Source organism: Ochotona princeps, chromosome 22 (assembly GCF_030435755.1).
Source record: "Ochotona princeps isolate mOchPri1 chromosome 22, mOchPri1.hap1, whole genome shotgun sequence".
Lineage (NCBI taxonomy): Eukaryota > Metazoa > Chordata > Mammalia > Lagomorpha > Ochotonidae > Ochotona > Ochotona princeps.
Genome location: NC_080853.1, coordinates 32,352,244 through 32,368,046, shown reverse-complemented (window position 1 = coordinate 32,368,046; position 15,803 = coordinate 32,352,244). Strand labels below are relative to the sequence as shown.

The window sequence follows — 15,803 nt, the reverse complement described above, 5'->3', positions numbered from 1 at the left end:
CTGTTGGTGTGGAGACCCCTTGCTGCTCTAGGATTTACTGTCAAGCCTGGGTCACACCAGGCCCTTGTCCCTGGCCCTTCCCTCGGTGGTCTGTGAGTCTCAACAGTCTTCTGGTGCTTTAAAATTCTCTGCAGGGACATGTAGAGACCCCAACTGTCAGCCTTTCAAAGGTTTTTAAAATTATTTATTTGCAAGAAAAAGGAGAGACAGTATTTTCCAACCACTATCTTACTTTCAAAATAGCTTCAACACTCACAGCTGTGGCAAGAGCTCAAGCACTCCGGTGTCTTCCACTGTTTTCCCATGCACATTAGCAGAAAACCCTATAGGAAGAGAGAGCAGCTGAGACTCAAATAAGTGCTCCCAAGACTGGATACAGGTGTTGAAAACTCACAGCACAGGCCACATGCCCGTCAGCTTGATGAAGGCAGCACGTTGTCGGCATTCTTTTGTGGGCCCCTGGGAGTCGGGCATGCACCCGGCCTTCTCTCCGTGCGCATGCGGATGAATGTTCCTGAGTGCCCACAGTCCTTAGCATGGAGCATTTCCAACTCACGCTCTGTGACGGACTCTTTGCTCAGCAGTCACCACCTGGCATGGTGAGAATCGTGTCTCCTCGCCTCTGGCTTCTCCGCAGGGCTCTGGGATCCTCTTCTGTGTTGCTCCACCTGCTCCTTAGCTTTTGTCCTCATTTTGCATCGTTCCTGTGAGCTGCCACTTCTTCCCTTGTAATTTCAGTAGCATCGGGGCACCAGATTATGGTTGGGCTCCACATAGGAAGAGGCGTGCTCGGAATTCCTAGCACAAGTAGGCCAGTCACTGCACACACTTAAGGTTCTGGCACCCTCTAGGGAGAGGAGGTTTGTCTTCCTGCAAAGGGCAGAGGATGAGGGCAAAGAACTGTCCAGCATAGGCAGCTTGCCCAATTCGGGGAGTGTTCCTCATTCTGTTTATTTCCATTTTTATACTTATTTGTACTAAGATGATTAAAGTTTATTTCCGGCATCAGATTGATGTCTTTTAGGCCGAAAGTTTGAGAATCATAGGTGCAAAATATCGGTTTTGCATTACTGGTAACATGACTCAACTTTGTTTTCCCCTGGACGTTTAAATGGCGATGTCATTTACTTAATATTTCCTTTATGTCAGTGTTTGCACTTGAAGGTAAAATTAAACATAAAGTTTGTTATTCTGCTTCGTTGGTTATAGATGGTATTTTTTGATATACACTAGCAGGGATGGAGACTAAGGAATGTTATTTATATTATATTTTGTTTCTGATCGCTAAAATGGTGCTTATTATGAATAACTAAAAATTCTGAAAAGCATTAAAAAATCACTGTTGTTTTATCACCCCTTTAATAACTGTAGTTTTATATTATGTTTTACATGTAATATAACTATAAATAAAATTGCAATTGCATCGGGAATACAATTCTAATCTGGATCTTTTTCTTCTCACATAGTATTACGATGACTCCTTGAATAATTGTATTTGAGTAATTTTGCTAAACGTGGCTTTGTAGTTAATACTTTTAGCTCATAAAGCACTGTAACTTCTGTTATTGGATGTGCAGTGCATTTTTTCCCCCATTGCTTTAAAATCACTTCTTTTTGTCAGAGTATGCACACTTAGACATTGTTGGATTGTGGTGTATTTCACCAGAAAACATATATGAATCGGGTGTGTACTTTTAAGTATGCAGTATTTCAGACAGCAGGAATGAAGAGATTCATCTTTTCCTGATGCAAGCATTCAAAACCCAAGAGCATGCAGAGAAAGGACAGATTTTACTTGCCTTAATGTTGGCCCAAGTTTGGAGACTAAAGCATTTGCAGACCATTAGCTCCAGTACCTCACTCTGGAGACCATTTGTTGTAATGAGCTGTCAATGATTATACATCTAAGTGTGGTTTAAGGCACCATTGGGCTTGCAGTTTAAAAGCCAACATTTATAAATGTGCAGAAATTGAATTATAAAAGTGGTGGTTCCATGAGAATCTACTGTGTCATGTCGCTGTCTGGATAGGCTGTCTGGCCTTGGAAACGTTTCTGTGCCCATTAAAAAAAGAAGAAACCATAAAAACGTTGCATCCTTGAAGAGATGGCCACAGAATTTTTTTGTTCTTTCAACATAGTCTGGGGAGATCTTTTAAGCCAAGAGTTAAGGATTAGTATTTCTTTAATTGTAAATGGTATTTTAGAGTGAGGGGCTGGAATGGAGATGTTATCCATGCCTCAGTGAGGCTGTGATGTATGGAGAATGGATGTGTTTCCTTACTTGTTTATCATGAGTTTCTGAGCTAAGGTTACCTTTCAAAGTCTGTATGGAAGTATTTTACTTATTAATAGGGCAGAGCTGAGTAGCAGTTCACATTTTTAGTGGTTAAAATATGCCTTTTGCTTTGAATATGCAGATTCCAAATGATTATTCTGTTAAGAAACTCCAGAAATCTGATTTTTAAAAATTATTTCCTGAGCTTTCACATTTATTGATTTTTATTCGCAGTCTCTTTTTCAATACAATTTATAGCCATGTCCCCATTTCCAGTTTGATTATACAAGTGCCAAGTGGCAGAAAGGTCTGGAATAAATACTTCTGTGAGGGTGGGGAGTGTCTGAGTGAGAATAGGGTCAGGCAGTATAAGAGAAGATCTGAACCTGAAGTTCTCTCAGTCATCCTTGTCCTTTGCTCAGTGTTTAAGGATACAAGTGAACTTGATGTAATTGCAAGTCCTCTTTTTGTTAACAGGAGCTTCTCTGTAGAGCTTGTCCACTAGCTTGTCTTTAAAGTGGTCCCCCATGGTTGTCAGCAGCTCTTGCAGATGGTCCTCCTGAATGAAGCCCGTGGCTTCCTCATCAGAGCATGCAAAGGCATTTTGGATGACAACCTCAGGGTCTGTGCTGGCCAGCTTTTATCCAGACATGGTGAGGAACATGGTGAGAGTGATGGGGCCTGGTGCCTGGTTCTTCACGGCACCCAGGTATGCATCAGTGAGATTCCTCCCCAGTGAGGCAAGCCTGTCACGCAGATCCTCCTTGTCAGTGTAGCTGTCTCGATTCTGATCAGTCATGCTGAAGACCTCTTTGAAATCCTGGATCTGTGCCTGGACACACGTGGCGGACACCTTGGATGTTGCGCACCAAGGGCCCTTCTCGGTGGGCTTCATCTTGGCCTTTTTGCTCAGTGTGGTGCTTGTTTATTTCTGGCGCCAGACACCAGAAGCGGGGCTGCTGTTGGCGAGACTGGTAATTTGATTTTCTTAAAAACACTTCAACTGTTTAATTTTTCTCTTCCTGAGAGGTCAGTGTGAGGCACATAAAATGTTTCCTGTACCATTCTACTTCCTTGTTTTGTTTAACACAAGATAATGCCTGGTTAGTGGAACTATGAAGATGTTCAAAATGGAAGGATTTTATTCAATTCGTCTATTTCTCTTCAGTTTTATACCTACCTGAGAGGCCAACATCAGCAGATTTTTCAGTAAAATTTTCAGATTTTTTCAGCAAAAAATTAGTAGCAGATGAGTATTTCTCTAGATATTTCAACATATATATTTTTTTAAAAAAAAAGATTAATTGATTTTAAAGGCAATGAGAGAGAAAGAGTGACGCAGAGAAAGGGGAGGGAGGGTATCTGGTGGTTTACAGCTCAAATGGCCACAACAGGATGGGCCAGGTTCAAGCTGGGAGACAGAACTTCCATCCAGTCCCTCGTATAGGAGGCAGAAACTCAAATACTTGAGCCACCATCTGCTGCTTCCCATTTTAGTATCGAGCTGCATTGGAAGTTGGGTAGCTGGGTAGACCAGCACTCCAATAAGGATGCAGGTTTCTCAATCAGTGGCTTAATCCACTATGCCGTAACATGTATTCCTTATCCAGGCTTGTACTGCAAAAGCTAGGTACATATTAACAAGTAAAATGGCAAATTTTGCCATAAAATTACCTATTTTTTTCCAAATAACATACGAAAGTCAGGAATCTACACAGGTATACCACACATAACTGTCACAAGCAGGAATCAGTGAGTATTTTCTGTAAAAGGACAGAAAGTAAGTTTTTTTTGGCATTGTGGGCTGTATAATTTCTTTTTAAAAAAAGATTTATCTATTTTTATTGGAAAGATTTACAGAGAAATAGGGATAGAGAGAAAGTTCTTTCATCTGCTGGTTTACTTCCCAGATGACCACAATGGTCAGAGCTGAGCCAATCTGAAGCCAAGGGTCAGAAGCTTCCTCTCAGTCTCCCACGTGGGTGCAGGGTCCCAAGGCTTTGGGCTGTCCTCTGCTGCTTTCCCAGGCCACAAACAGGGCGCTGGATGGGAAGTGGAGCAGCTGGGATACGAGCCGGCACCCATATGGCATGTTCAAGGCAAGGATTTAGCCACTAAGCCATCGTGCCAAGCCCTGGCTGTATAATTTCTGTTACAACTATTCGGTGTAACAGTGAGAGAGCTGCAGTAGGCAATACTGAATTGTGTGGGTGTGAATGAGTTGTAACAAATAATTGTAGTTGTTAACAACTAAATTTTATTTTCATGTAGTTGTGATATGTCATGAAATATTATTCTTTTGACATTTTTTTCAACCATTCTAATCTGTAATAACCAGGTATAACTCAAGAGCTCAAAAAAGACATCTATAAAAGTTTCAGGGTGGCCAGTGGCTGTAGTTTGCCAATCCAGATTAGAGTTAAAGAAATATACTCTGGGTTTCAGAAAGTTAAGTATCACAGTGGGATTGGTAAATTACAGCAAAATAAAGAAAACAGCTCAGTATTGCAATAGACACTTGGCACTTGACCATAGAGGGAAGCAGTATTGAAGAGGCAAGCAAAGATGAGAAAAAACGCCGACGGAGCCAATGCGAGGTCTCCAGCAACAGGGATCCAGTAGTCTGGTTTACTGACAGGTGTGCGTTTCATCTGGTCATTTTCCGAGCAAGGACCTCTTTAAGCCTTCTGCTGTCCTGGAGTTTTCTATTTCCATGCATTGTCTCATGAATTTGGTTTTTCAGTGTTAGTTGACAAGTACTGACTTCATGTCCTCTGAATTTGATATTTCAGAGTTTACTACTTAGGAAAATTTAATGTTGCAAGAACATTATATGGAAACATTGAAAGTTACCCATTAAATATATAGCATGTCAAATACTCCCAGAAAGAAGCTTTATAGTGTTAATCCAGCCTCATTAATTCATTTTATGGGATACTGTCTGAATGCCTCTGATGTTTTTATTTGCTCCGATCTCCGGGTGGGTCTCTTCGTAGTAATTCTGCTTTCAGACCAATGAGAACACTAGGATTCCATTTTATGCCTTCTGGAACAATCACTAGATTTTAATAGAATTAAAGTATAATAGGATGCTTATTGTGATACTTGAAAAGTTGTTGTTTCCAACATATTTACAAATGCAATATATAATGCATAACCTTAAAGAAGTATTGTTATGGAAGAAATCAGCAGTTTATTAAGGATTATTTTATTTAATTTTTTGTGTGACATAAGTCAAAACTTTATGTATTTTCAAAGATTTATTTATTTTTATTGGAAAGTCAAATTTCCTGAGAGAAGGAGAGACAGAGAGAAAACTTGCATCCTCTGGTTCACTCCCCAAGTGGCTGCCATGGCTGGAGCTGAACTGATCCGTAGCCAAGAGCCAGGAGCTTCTTCCTAGTCTCCCATGAGGGTGCAGACTTCCAAGGCTTGAGGCTGTCCTCTCCTGCTTTTCCAGGCCACAGTTATGGAGCTGGAAGGGAAGTGGAGCAGCCAGCAAATGAACTAGTGCCCATATGGGATCTTGGTGAATGTAAGGTGGGGACTTTAACCATCAGGCTACCACAATGGGCCCAAAACTTTATTTATTCATTTTATTTTTACAAGATTTGTATAAAGGAAAAATGGATTCGTTATATTGCTTTCAGCCACTTGTCCATAATTTCATTTTGTTCACATTAGATCAAGAGTATAATAGTGCTTCATTTCTCCCAATATATACACTGGCAGATTGAGGAGTGAGGAGTATTCTTATTAGGCCACCAAATGTGAGCATCTCTACTCTTACTATGTATATGTGTATAAATGCACCTATTTAAAAACGGATTATAGTATCTTTTAAGAAGAAAAAATAAAAGAATGTAGTATTTCCTTACCTAGCCATAGCCACTATTGATGTTCTGGAACCAGGCACTCTGATGATGGCATATCCCAAGATTCCATAACCCTAATCCTCACCCTAACCCTAACTGTAACCCTAACCCTAATTCCTAATGCCTATCCCTATCCCAAGAAGCCATGTAGCTACTGCAATAAATGCCTGCTCCAGAACAGGTTTCTAGAAACAGATTGTTGGCTCAAAGAATAACGCTGCCCAGGCTCTGGGCTTGTGGCAGTAAGTTGAATACGAGTATCTGAAAGCTGAATTTGTTTTCCTTCTCCTAGTCTCATTCAATTTTTTTTTTTTGCCCATATTTTCAAAGTTTCACATTCAAGTAAAATTACGTCTTATTCTCCAAATATGAAGTCTGTGCTGGGATAACGTAACTTCAGTGGTGAATTTTACTGTTTATTTCTATGGTAAGATTTTTTGTTATAGATGAGAGGGCTAACACTCTTATAACTGCATCATTGCACAAGCCAACAGGCTTGTATGTTGTTTACACAGTTGGTGCGCAGTGAAGGAAAAATGACATTAAACATAGCAAGCTAGCAGCCCAGGAAATGCGAGAGGGTCAGAGTGACTTTCAACATGTCACTTTATTTGTTTTTTTGGAGTCTGAAATAAGTCTGGAGAGTATTGAACTGCATTGCAAAGAAGCATCCAGTCTTGGGAGAAAACCAGTTGATTATTTTTAGCATGACTTAGGATAGATCTTTCAATTCTGGCAAATACAATGAAATTTGTTATTTTGGGTGAACATTGCCTACTTTGGCCACCTAGCACTGGTTTCCTTTCTTCCCAGGAACACTGTCTGTAATGCTAGCATTAGTTAAGCAACACACACACACACACACACACAGAGCTGTAGAGCATCTCTTTGGTGTCAGATACTGCATGTCCTCCTTTTAAAGCTAGGCAGGGAGATCTGCTCTGGGGAGACATGAATGGAAGGAGAGGTCGTGGGGACATGTTCTAGATCAGGGTAAGTGCCAATGCGACAGCCTGAAGCAGGAGTGAGGTATGCAAGGGAAATCAAGAGCAAGAAGAAAAGTGTGGCTAAGGGACGGTGGGAACAAAGGAAAGGGTACGCGTTCTAACACCAAAGCACTAGAGGTTCAGCAATTCTAACCTGAAGGTACAGAAACGAGTAAGATGGTACTCCTCCCCAAGAATCACCGGGTTTTTAAAACACAGATTTTCAGAGAGCAGACTTGAGCTAAGGCCTGGGATTGCAGTTCTCACCAATTCCAAGGGACTGCTAATGCTGCTGCTCCTTTGAAGATCCCTTTCTCTAGCAAAGGGATTCAAAGACCGGTGGGAGAGAGAGGTGCAGCAGGTGGGCAATGGTACTCAGGAGTGTCTGCATCTCAGCCCTGTTGATCGGGCACTCGGTGCTCTGCTGCTCATCCTGCCGGCTTTCCCCACCTTGAGATCATAAGTATTCTTCTTTTTACTCTCCTTTTTATTGTGTAAACTTCATTTGTGATCATGTCTTAGTCTTAAAAGTAGAAAAGAATGAATCAATCTATAAATATACTCACCCTCTCCAAATGTCTCTTGATGGCTTTCCTGGAATCTGTTTTGTCCTTCTTGATCTTGATAATTCGGGTTAAGGTAAAAGAAAGTTAATTAGACACCAACACTAAATCTCTCTAGCATTGTCTATGTACACAACAATTTAAAAGATCTCTTTGCCATTCCACTATTTCTACAGCATATTCTTGTAATTTTTTTTTTTGACATTTCAATTTTGGTTTATACACAACATATAACATTCATAACATAACTTGTTATACATAACATCATATTCTCGTAATTTAATTACTATAAAGGGAGCTACATCCGCAAAGAGGAGAGAGACATTTTTACAAACAAGTAGGTTTCTCGTTCACTAAGTTAGTTGCTTCTAAATATAGCTGCTTGTTTTATGCTTCTGCTACCATATGTAGCCTCTGGGGCTTCCTCTTGGTTCTGTCTGGCTTATTGTTCTTGGCTCATTTGCACTCTCTACGTATTGTATTTTAAATATAAAATTATGTATTTAGCAACAAACTAAGTTTGTTGGCCCAGAGTTGCTACTCAAAATGAAAACTCAGTGTAGTCTGTCAAAGCTTGGCTTCAGTGTCTTGGGGGTCTGGCTTTGAGGTGTGAACTTTAATTGATGCTTGGGAGTTGTTAGTGCAGTGCCTTCTTAGAGCATCTGTGAGCCAGTGCTATTTTTTAGGGTGGCTGCTGCTAAAACCACCAAGTTAAGTCGTAGACTTGGAATTTTCAAAGAGAAAATGTGTGTGTTTCTGAAGACTGCAGCTAGCTATAACCACCCCAGAAGAGGTTGAACCATCTAGGTGACAGCATGACGGATTTGTGCCTACTGCATGATGTCTGCCTCTGTCGTCCTCTTTAAGCAACTTTAATTGGTGGGTAACCCAGGCAAATGAATAACTTTCTAAGTAGAAGGCAGTTCCAGCTACTTGGAATAGACAGTAATATCCTTGCAATGCTTCCCCTCTTGAAGTTAGTGAAAGAATGTCCCAGCAGATGTTTTCTGTATTTGGTTGTTTTCCCATGAAACTCCTGGATGACATTTGCACGTGGTTGTCTAGTTCCCTAAGTTAGGAGCAGACATATCTGATTGCCTCTGTTGGAGGCTGGAAATCTTTGTTGACTTTGCTTGAAGCCAACTATTTTTGGGGAAAAAAAAACTTCTCTAGTAGAATAAATTGAAGTTGTTATCAGCTAAGCAAGAAATGATGCGAGGTCTTAGCAAAACAAGCAAATCCTTGTTTCTGTATATGAACTCAGAGTCTTCATCACTGTTCATTAGCATGTGGAAATCCTAGGAAATCCAGTTAACTCTTCTTCCTCTCCTCCTCCTCCCTTCTCTCTCATACTCCCTCCTCCTCCTTCCTCTTTAAATTCATTTATTGGAAAGGCAGATCTACAGAGAGAAGGAGAGACAGAGAGAAAGATCCTGCATCTGCTGGTTCACACCCCAAATATTTGCAACAGCTGCAGTTGAACTGATCTGAAGCCAGGAGCCAGGAGCTTCTTCCATGTCTCCCACGTGGGTGCAGGGTCCCAAGGGCTTGGACCATCCTCGACTGCTTTTGCAAGAGGATGGAAGATTGCTTTTTCCAGAGAGCTGGAAGGGAAGTAGAGCAGCTGGGGACTGAACCAGCAGCCATATGGGATGCTGACACTTGCAGGCTGAGGTTTGACCAGTTGAACCGTCATGGTGGATCCAAGTCAACTCTTGTTTATTTGAGGAATCTCTGAGAGTTTGCTGGGAAGGCAGCTCACCTGCTCTGAGTCCCTTCCTTTTACTTCAACAGGGTGCCTCCTGGCCTGCTCTTAATCCCTTGTGTGAAGTCAGCTTAAATTTGAGGACAGCTGACGGTCGTATTAATAGCCTGTCATATCTTGTGCTTTCTTCATGGTTTAAGGAGCAATAACTGGTTGCCTGTTCTGGGCTGGACAGTTAGTGCTTTGTGCTTCAGATACCTGGGAAGGATTAGTTCTTTCTGTTCAGCTATTAATCTTTCTAACTATTGACTGATTTATCAAACAGTCCTTTCTTCCTTCCCAGCCTGCTTATGCACTAAAATCTAAACTAAAGCTAGAGTCGGACAGCCTCCCTAAAGTCCAGCACTGAATTCTGATTTTGCCTTGAGTCCTCACTATTAAGATACCACCAAACCTCTGTAACCTGTAACCTCTTTACTTGTTGAAACAGAGAATGGGATTGGCACCTGTAGCAGAGTTGTTGGAGTTGGGGGTGCAGGGCCTGGCCTCTGGATGAGAGTGGCTCTCTTAAGATGTCTGTTGGGTGCTACTTGCTGCCTGTGTGACTTTGAAAAGCTTGTTTAACCTCACTGTGCCTCTATCTCCTCATCTTTGAAAGCAGCTTCACATTGGGCCTACCAGCTATTCAGAACTCAAATGCATTCGTAGATGTAAATGCCCATGAAAAGTAAATCCTCAATAAATATTTAATTACTTATTCTCAGTATTATGTATCTTAAACTAGCCCCATCTTCTTGCCCTGCCCTTGTTCACAAAGCTTCCAGTCTGGTATTGAGAGTTATAATTACTTTGCAAAAATATGAGAAGAAGCTTATCTGTATGTGATCATCAAAGAATGAAAAGGTGTTTGCCAGGCAGAGAAGGCAGGAAGGATATGGTGAGAAAAGGGGACTGTGTTAGGAGGCAGGCATGAGCTAGACATGCCTGGTGTATGGCAGTTAATTTGTTGTGGCTGGTGAGAAGGATGCTTGCAGGGTGACGGGCAGACATGGTGACTCCACATCTCAGTTCTGTGTGGTTACACTGGATAATGGACGTTCAGTTTCCATCAGTGATGCTGACTCTTCATCAAGGGGATTCTTCTCCAGGTGCCACGGGGCAACTGAGGTGAAATATGAATCCTGGGAGTCTGCTAGGCCCGTGTGTAATGGTTCATCCAGGATATGTGCTTTTCTCTTTCCTTGTGTTGATGGTAATTCACCTACTGCCTCATTCATCCTCTGTCCAGGCTTCGCAGGATGAGATACCCTGCTTATGATGCTGCTCTTTTAATAGTTTAGCGAGTTGATGTAGCACCTAGAACCTCACACTGGATGTTATGAGGCTTTGAATCTGTGTCTGCTTCTCAGTGGTGGGAGGCCTCAACCACTTTCTTTCTCAAGGTTACTGTTATTATTTTTTTTTTACATTTTAAATATTTATTCATTTATATTGGAAAGGCAGATTTACAGAGAGAAGGAGAGACAGCGAGAAAGATATTCCATCTGCTACTTCACTCCCCAAATGGCTGCAATGACTGGAACTGAGCCAATATGAAGCCAGGAGTTTCTTCTATGTCTCCCATGTGGGTATAGGGTCCAAGTTTTGGGATGTCCTTGTCTGCTTTGCCAGGCCACAGGCAGGCAGCTGTATGGGAAGCAGAGCAGCTAGGACAGGAACCAGTGCTCATAGAGGGTCCAGTACTTGTAACGTGAGGATTTAGCCTTTGAGCCATTGTGCCAGACCCTATTATTATTTTTAATTGGTGAGATGAGATAGGTGCTTCAACATCTTCTGCATTCTTTTGGTAGCCTTAGCAATGGATCAAAATGAAGTTTTAAAGATGTAATCAAATATACAAGACTGTGAATGAGATCATTATCCTTGTGTGTTAAACATGAAAATAATTTTTGGCGTGAAAATAAATGTATGGGCATCCTATCCAATGGAGTGACACAATAATAACTATTAGAGTGTTGAACTACTGGTAAGCACAATGCTATCAATATCTGTCATGATCCTAAGAAAGCTATCTGGAAGGTCCAGGGACAATGAAGTCACAGGTGCTGCTAATACTATGGTGGTTTATGATTTATGATTAGAGAAAATGCTGAACTTCAATGAGAGGTTAGTGTAAATGAAAATGTAATTATTCTCCTCTTCAAGGTTTATGGGCATTCCTGTGTATGCCCGTGGTCCTCTACACATATTGAAGGTACTTGGCACATATGATGGAAGGCACAGTTATCAAAGTTTTTTGACACGTCTTTTCTCCGTAAGTCCCAGTCTCCTTGTGTGTGCCAAAGCACGAATCTTAGGGACCGTTTCTAAGCAATTTAATTGCAAACAAAAAAGCACAAATTTTCAAAAGTCATGTCTCCCAATAGACCAAAACAAACAAAAGACATTTGTTGTACTCTTACAAGAACTGAATCAAGGAAGCAGAACAGAGCCTTATCGTTCTCAGCTGGGAGGGTATGGGGTGACTCAAATTTTTAAGTCCTCTGTGCTTATCTACCAAAAATTGTGTAAGTGCTGGTAGGCGCTTAGAAATGATTTTATTAAATTGTTACATTTTCAAATATAGGAATTATGTCCAATAAGGGTTAACTCTGTGTGCTACTATTTCTGTCTGCATCTGAGTTCTAGTAGTATCTTGCTTATGACCTTATTAGTTCCTTATTTAGTTAACTGATTATTACATCTCTTTCTCCAAAAGAAAAAAGTGGAACTGTTTTACGAAACAGACTACAAATATATTTTATCTGTAATTCTTGGGACTAGGTTCCTTCCTAGCTACACATGTTCTGACCTCTGTCAGAACAGGTGACCCCAGTTAAGCTGACAAACTCACTATTGTTGGAAACATGTCAGATTTATTTAGAAGCTTATTCAGGTTGCGCATTGAGCTGGACACTTACCGTGATCTGGAAGTTTCTCACCTATGAGACTGAAGCCAGGAGTGGCTCTCATGGGTTATGATTGCAGACAAATAAGTTGGAAAGTATTGCCTGCACCCACAAGGCAAACGTGTTCAAGTGGGCACGTAGTATTTTCTTGGTCATCTCTTTCAGTCTGAGATTGTCTATTACTGTGACAGAAGGTTATCATAATTGAAATTGCTCTTACCTCTGGGGGATTCATTTTCACATTCCGTATTTTCACACTAGTAAAATAATAATATCCATTAAAACAGTCTTGAAGTTAACTTGTAATTTCACTAAGGCTAGTTATAATTTTATATATGCTAATTGGTGTATGATTTCTGTTAGTCTTTTTTTTCTTAAAGATTTATTTATTTTTATCAGAAAGGCGGATATATAGACAGGAGGAGAGACAGAGAGGAAGATCTCCCGTCCAATGGTTCACTCCCCAAGTGACCGCAATGGCTGGAACCGAGCCAATCCAAAGCCAGGAGCCAGGAGCTCTTCTGGGTCTCCCACGCAGGTGCAGGGTCCCAAGACATAGGGGCCATCCTTGACTGCTTTCCCAGGGCACAAGCAGGGAGCTGGATGGGAAGCAGAGCCACCGGGATTAGAACCGGTGTCCATATGGGATCCTGGTGCATGCAAGGCAAGGACTTTAACCACTATGCTATTGTACCAGGCTCTCTCTTAGTCTTAAATGCAGGAAAATCAAAATTACAATTTAAGATTGTGCCTAGTTCTTCAAAAGAGAGTCATTCCTCTAAAAAGAAGATTGGGAAGAAGAAAACTGATGGTAGATTTGGATCCATTTATTTTAACCCAATGAGTGAATTTTCATTCTGAAATTTTATTGAAGAATGGCACTTCATTTTTAGAGAGTGAATCTTTCATTATTGGGATTTCTATCTTTTAGGGAAAAATATTTTTCTCTGAAATGCCTTTTTCATTATAAAGTGATAAGATTGAATTATTTCTACTTCTGTACCAAGAATTAGCCTAAGGAAGGCAATAAGCTATGTGGTGACGTCAACTTTAATTTGGAATGAATTTTTTCATATCTGTGGTTATTGAATTTTAATAAAGCAGCTGTAGGCAGAAGACTTCAATCTCCCAGGAAGCATGAGACTTGTGTTTGCTGACCCCTTGAACTTTGCTAGCCAGCATCCACGCACAGGTACGCTCTCCTGCTCTTCGATGCCTGACTTGGCCATTTAACTTGCTTTGACCAATGGATGTTGCAAGGAGAAGCTTTATATGCACTTAGGCTTAGTCTTTGGAATGTTCTTTCTTGGAAGGCAGCCTTGATTTTGTTTAAAAGCTCAGCCTACCCTAGCAATTGATGGGCTGTGTGGAGAGGTCCTGAATGTGGAGAGGCCATCTTGAGTATTCCATCCTTAATCCAGCTCCCAGCTTGAATGCAGCCAACTGAAAATACATCAGCTGCAACCATGCAGAACAGAGCTGCCTAGCCAAGCACAGCAAACCCAGTGGCTTGTGAGAAAAAAAATGAATTAGTGCTGCATTGAGCCACTAAGTCATATAGTGATTAGTTAGCCAGCAGTGGAGAAGTGAAGCCATGTTGCCCTTCAGAAAGTCTATGACAAATGAAATTTTCTGTAGGGCCTGGTGCATGTCTTGGCTCATAGCTGTGTTTTATAGTGCTGCAAAGTGTAACGAGCAAGGCTGTGTGTGTTTGTGTGTGTGTAGACTTCTGTTAGATTGTGCAATCATTGATTCCACTTTTGCAGCAGAGTGCCTTTCCTATAGGAAGACTCCACCTTTGAAAGTTCGGAGTCTTTTATTCAAATCATGGGAGATACTGAAAAGCATAGAAAAAATGTACACATCCAGAATCCCATCAGTTAGCAGTTAACTTAGGAAATTTTTGTATTGTAAAGACAATTAATAAAAGTTACTTGGCTATTCCTTGAAAATCTAGTAAATAAATCAGATCAGCGTACAGACTGTGATGTCTACGTGAAAGTTGCTATTGGGCCTGGCGCGGTGGCCCAGTGGCTAAAGTCCTTGCCTTGAAAGTGCCAGGATCCCATATGGGTGCTGGTTCTAATCCTAGCAGCTCCGCTTCCCATCCAGCTCCCTGCTTGTGGCCTGGGAAAACAGTCAAGGACAACCCAAAGCCTTGGGACCCTGTACCCGTGTGGGAGACCTGGAGAAGGTCCCTGGTTCCTGGCTTCGGATTGGCGCAGCAATGGCCATTGTGGTCACTTAAGGAATGAATCATCAGATGGAAGATCTTCCTCTCTGTCTGTCCTCTTCTCTGTATATCTGACTTTGCAATAAAAATAAATAAATCTTTGAAAAAAAAAAAGAAAGTTGCTATTAACATGGACAAAAGATAGAGCTTCTTGCATTGGATTTACATTCCCCATACTACTCTAAGGCAAATCTCTGTGTTGGTTTCTGCCTGTGTAACACCTCCACACTGTGACTGGGGCAGTGAGTCTGAGCGAGGAGCAGTTCTTCACTGTGGGGGCGTCTCAGAGTACCTGAAGACATCATTGGCTGTGCTGTGGGCTGGAGTGCTGCTGTTATCTTGGTGGGTGTCCAGTAATGCCGCTGAATAGCCTGCAATACTCAGGACCCTTGCTGCACTGCCAGGACTTAGCCCGCACACAATGTCAGCAATGTCACCATAAAGTGTCCTCTCCACAGGGAATGTTGCTGTGCTTGGTTTTTTGGCCTCATACCTCGTACCTCTCTCCTCTTACATTTCATGCATACTCATTATGCAATACCAACAGCTTCCTGTTTTTGCATCTTTTCATCTTTATGGATCTTTGTTTCTGTTGTTCCCACAGCTAGAGATACTCTTCCTCTAGGGGTAGCTAATTATGTCCTGTGGATTTTATCACTGTGCTGGTAACTTTGTTTTAGAACATCTGTTGCTCCCTATAAATTTTGAAGTTCAAAGTGAGCCTGGATCAAGCCACCCTGGAAAGCAAATATGTTTGCAGGAGGCCACTAGTGGAAATGGGGCTGGAGCGTGCCAATGGCAGTGTGTGGCCAACCTTAGCTAGTTTTGTCAGTGGGTTATTTGTTCCTGATATGACATTGTCGACACCAGTGCTCCCTGTGGCACATGACCCTTACGGTGGTTCTTCCTTACTGTTCCTGCCTTGTAAACACGTAAGCAGGCACCAATGCCAACTCCTTGGTGGGCTGAAGGCGTTGGAGAGATCTCGGGCATGCAAGGACTTGGGCGACAAGCTTTGTCTCCCAGCAGTCCAGAAGAAGAGTTTTGATAAATGAGTGGCTCCGGATACTGTCTTTTGCCTTAAGCCAAATTAACATTGATTTAGCATAATTTAGGACAGTTCTCCATTGTGTCTGCATCTCTCCCACTTGATGAGCTCCACAAAAACTGCTATTATCTGGGACCAACTCTCAGAGAGGTATCACTGGTCTTGGGAA

The 15,803-nt window shown here is 41.6% G+C and overlaps 2 protein-coding genes across 3 annotated transcripts in view; one reads left to right on the top strand and one right to left on the bottom strand.

The window, feature by feature from the left end:
• The window catches only part of PLCB4 (phospholipase C beta 4), a 350,035-nt gene that overhangs the window by 45,174 nt on the left and 289,058 nt on the right, over positions 1-15,803 (top strand). The window lies entirely within an intron of this gene.
• Positions 2,695-3,171, bottom strand: LOC101517508 (myosin regulatory light chain 2, smooth muscle minor isoform-like). The gene is made up of 2 exons (XM_036497115.2): positions 3,019-3,171; positions 2,695-2,856 (listed from the first exon to the last, which is right to left on the bottom strand). The coding sequence occupies exons 1-2, from the start codon at positions 3,169-3,171 to the stop codon at positions 2,695-2,697; spliced, it is 315 nt and encodes a 104-aa protein (XP_036353008.2).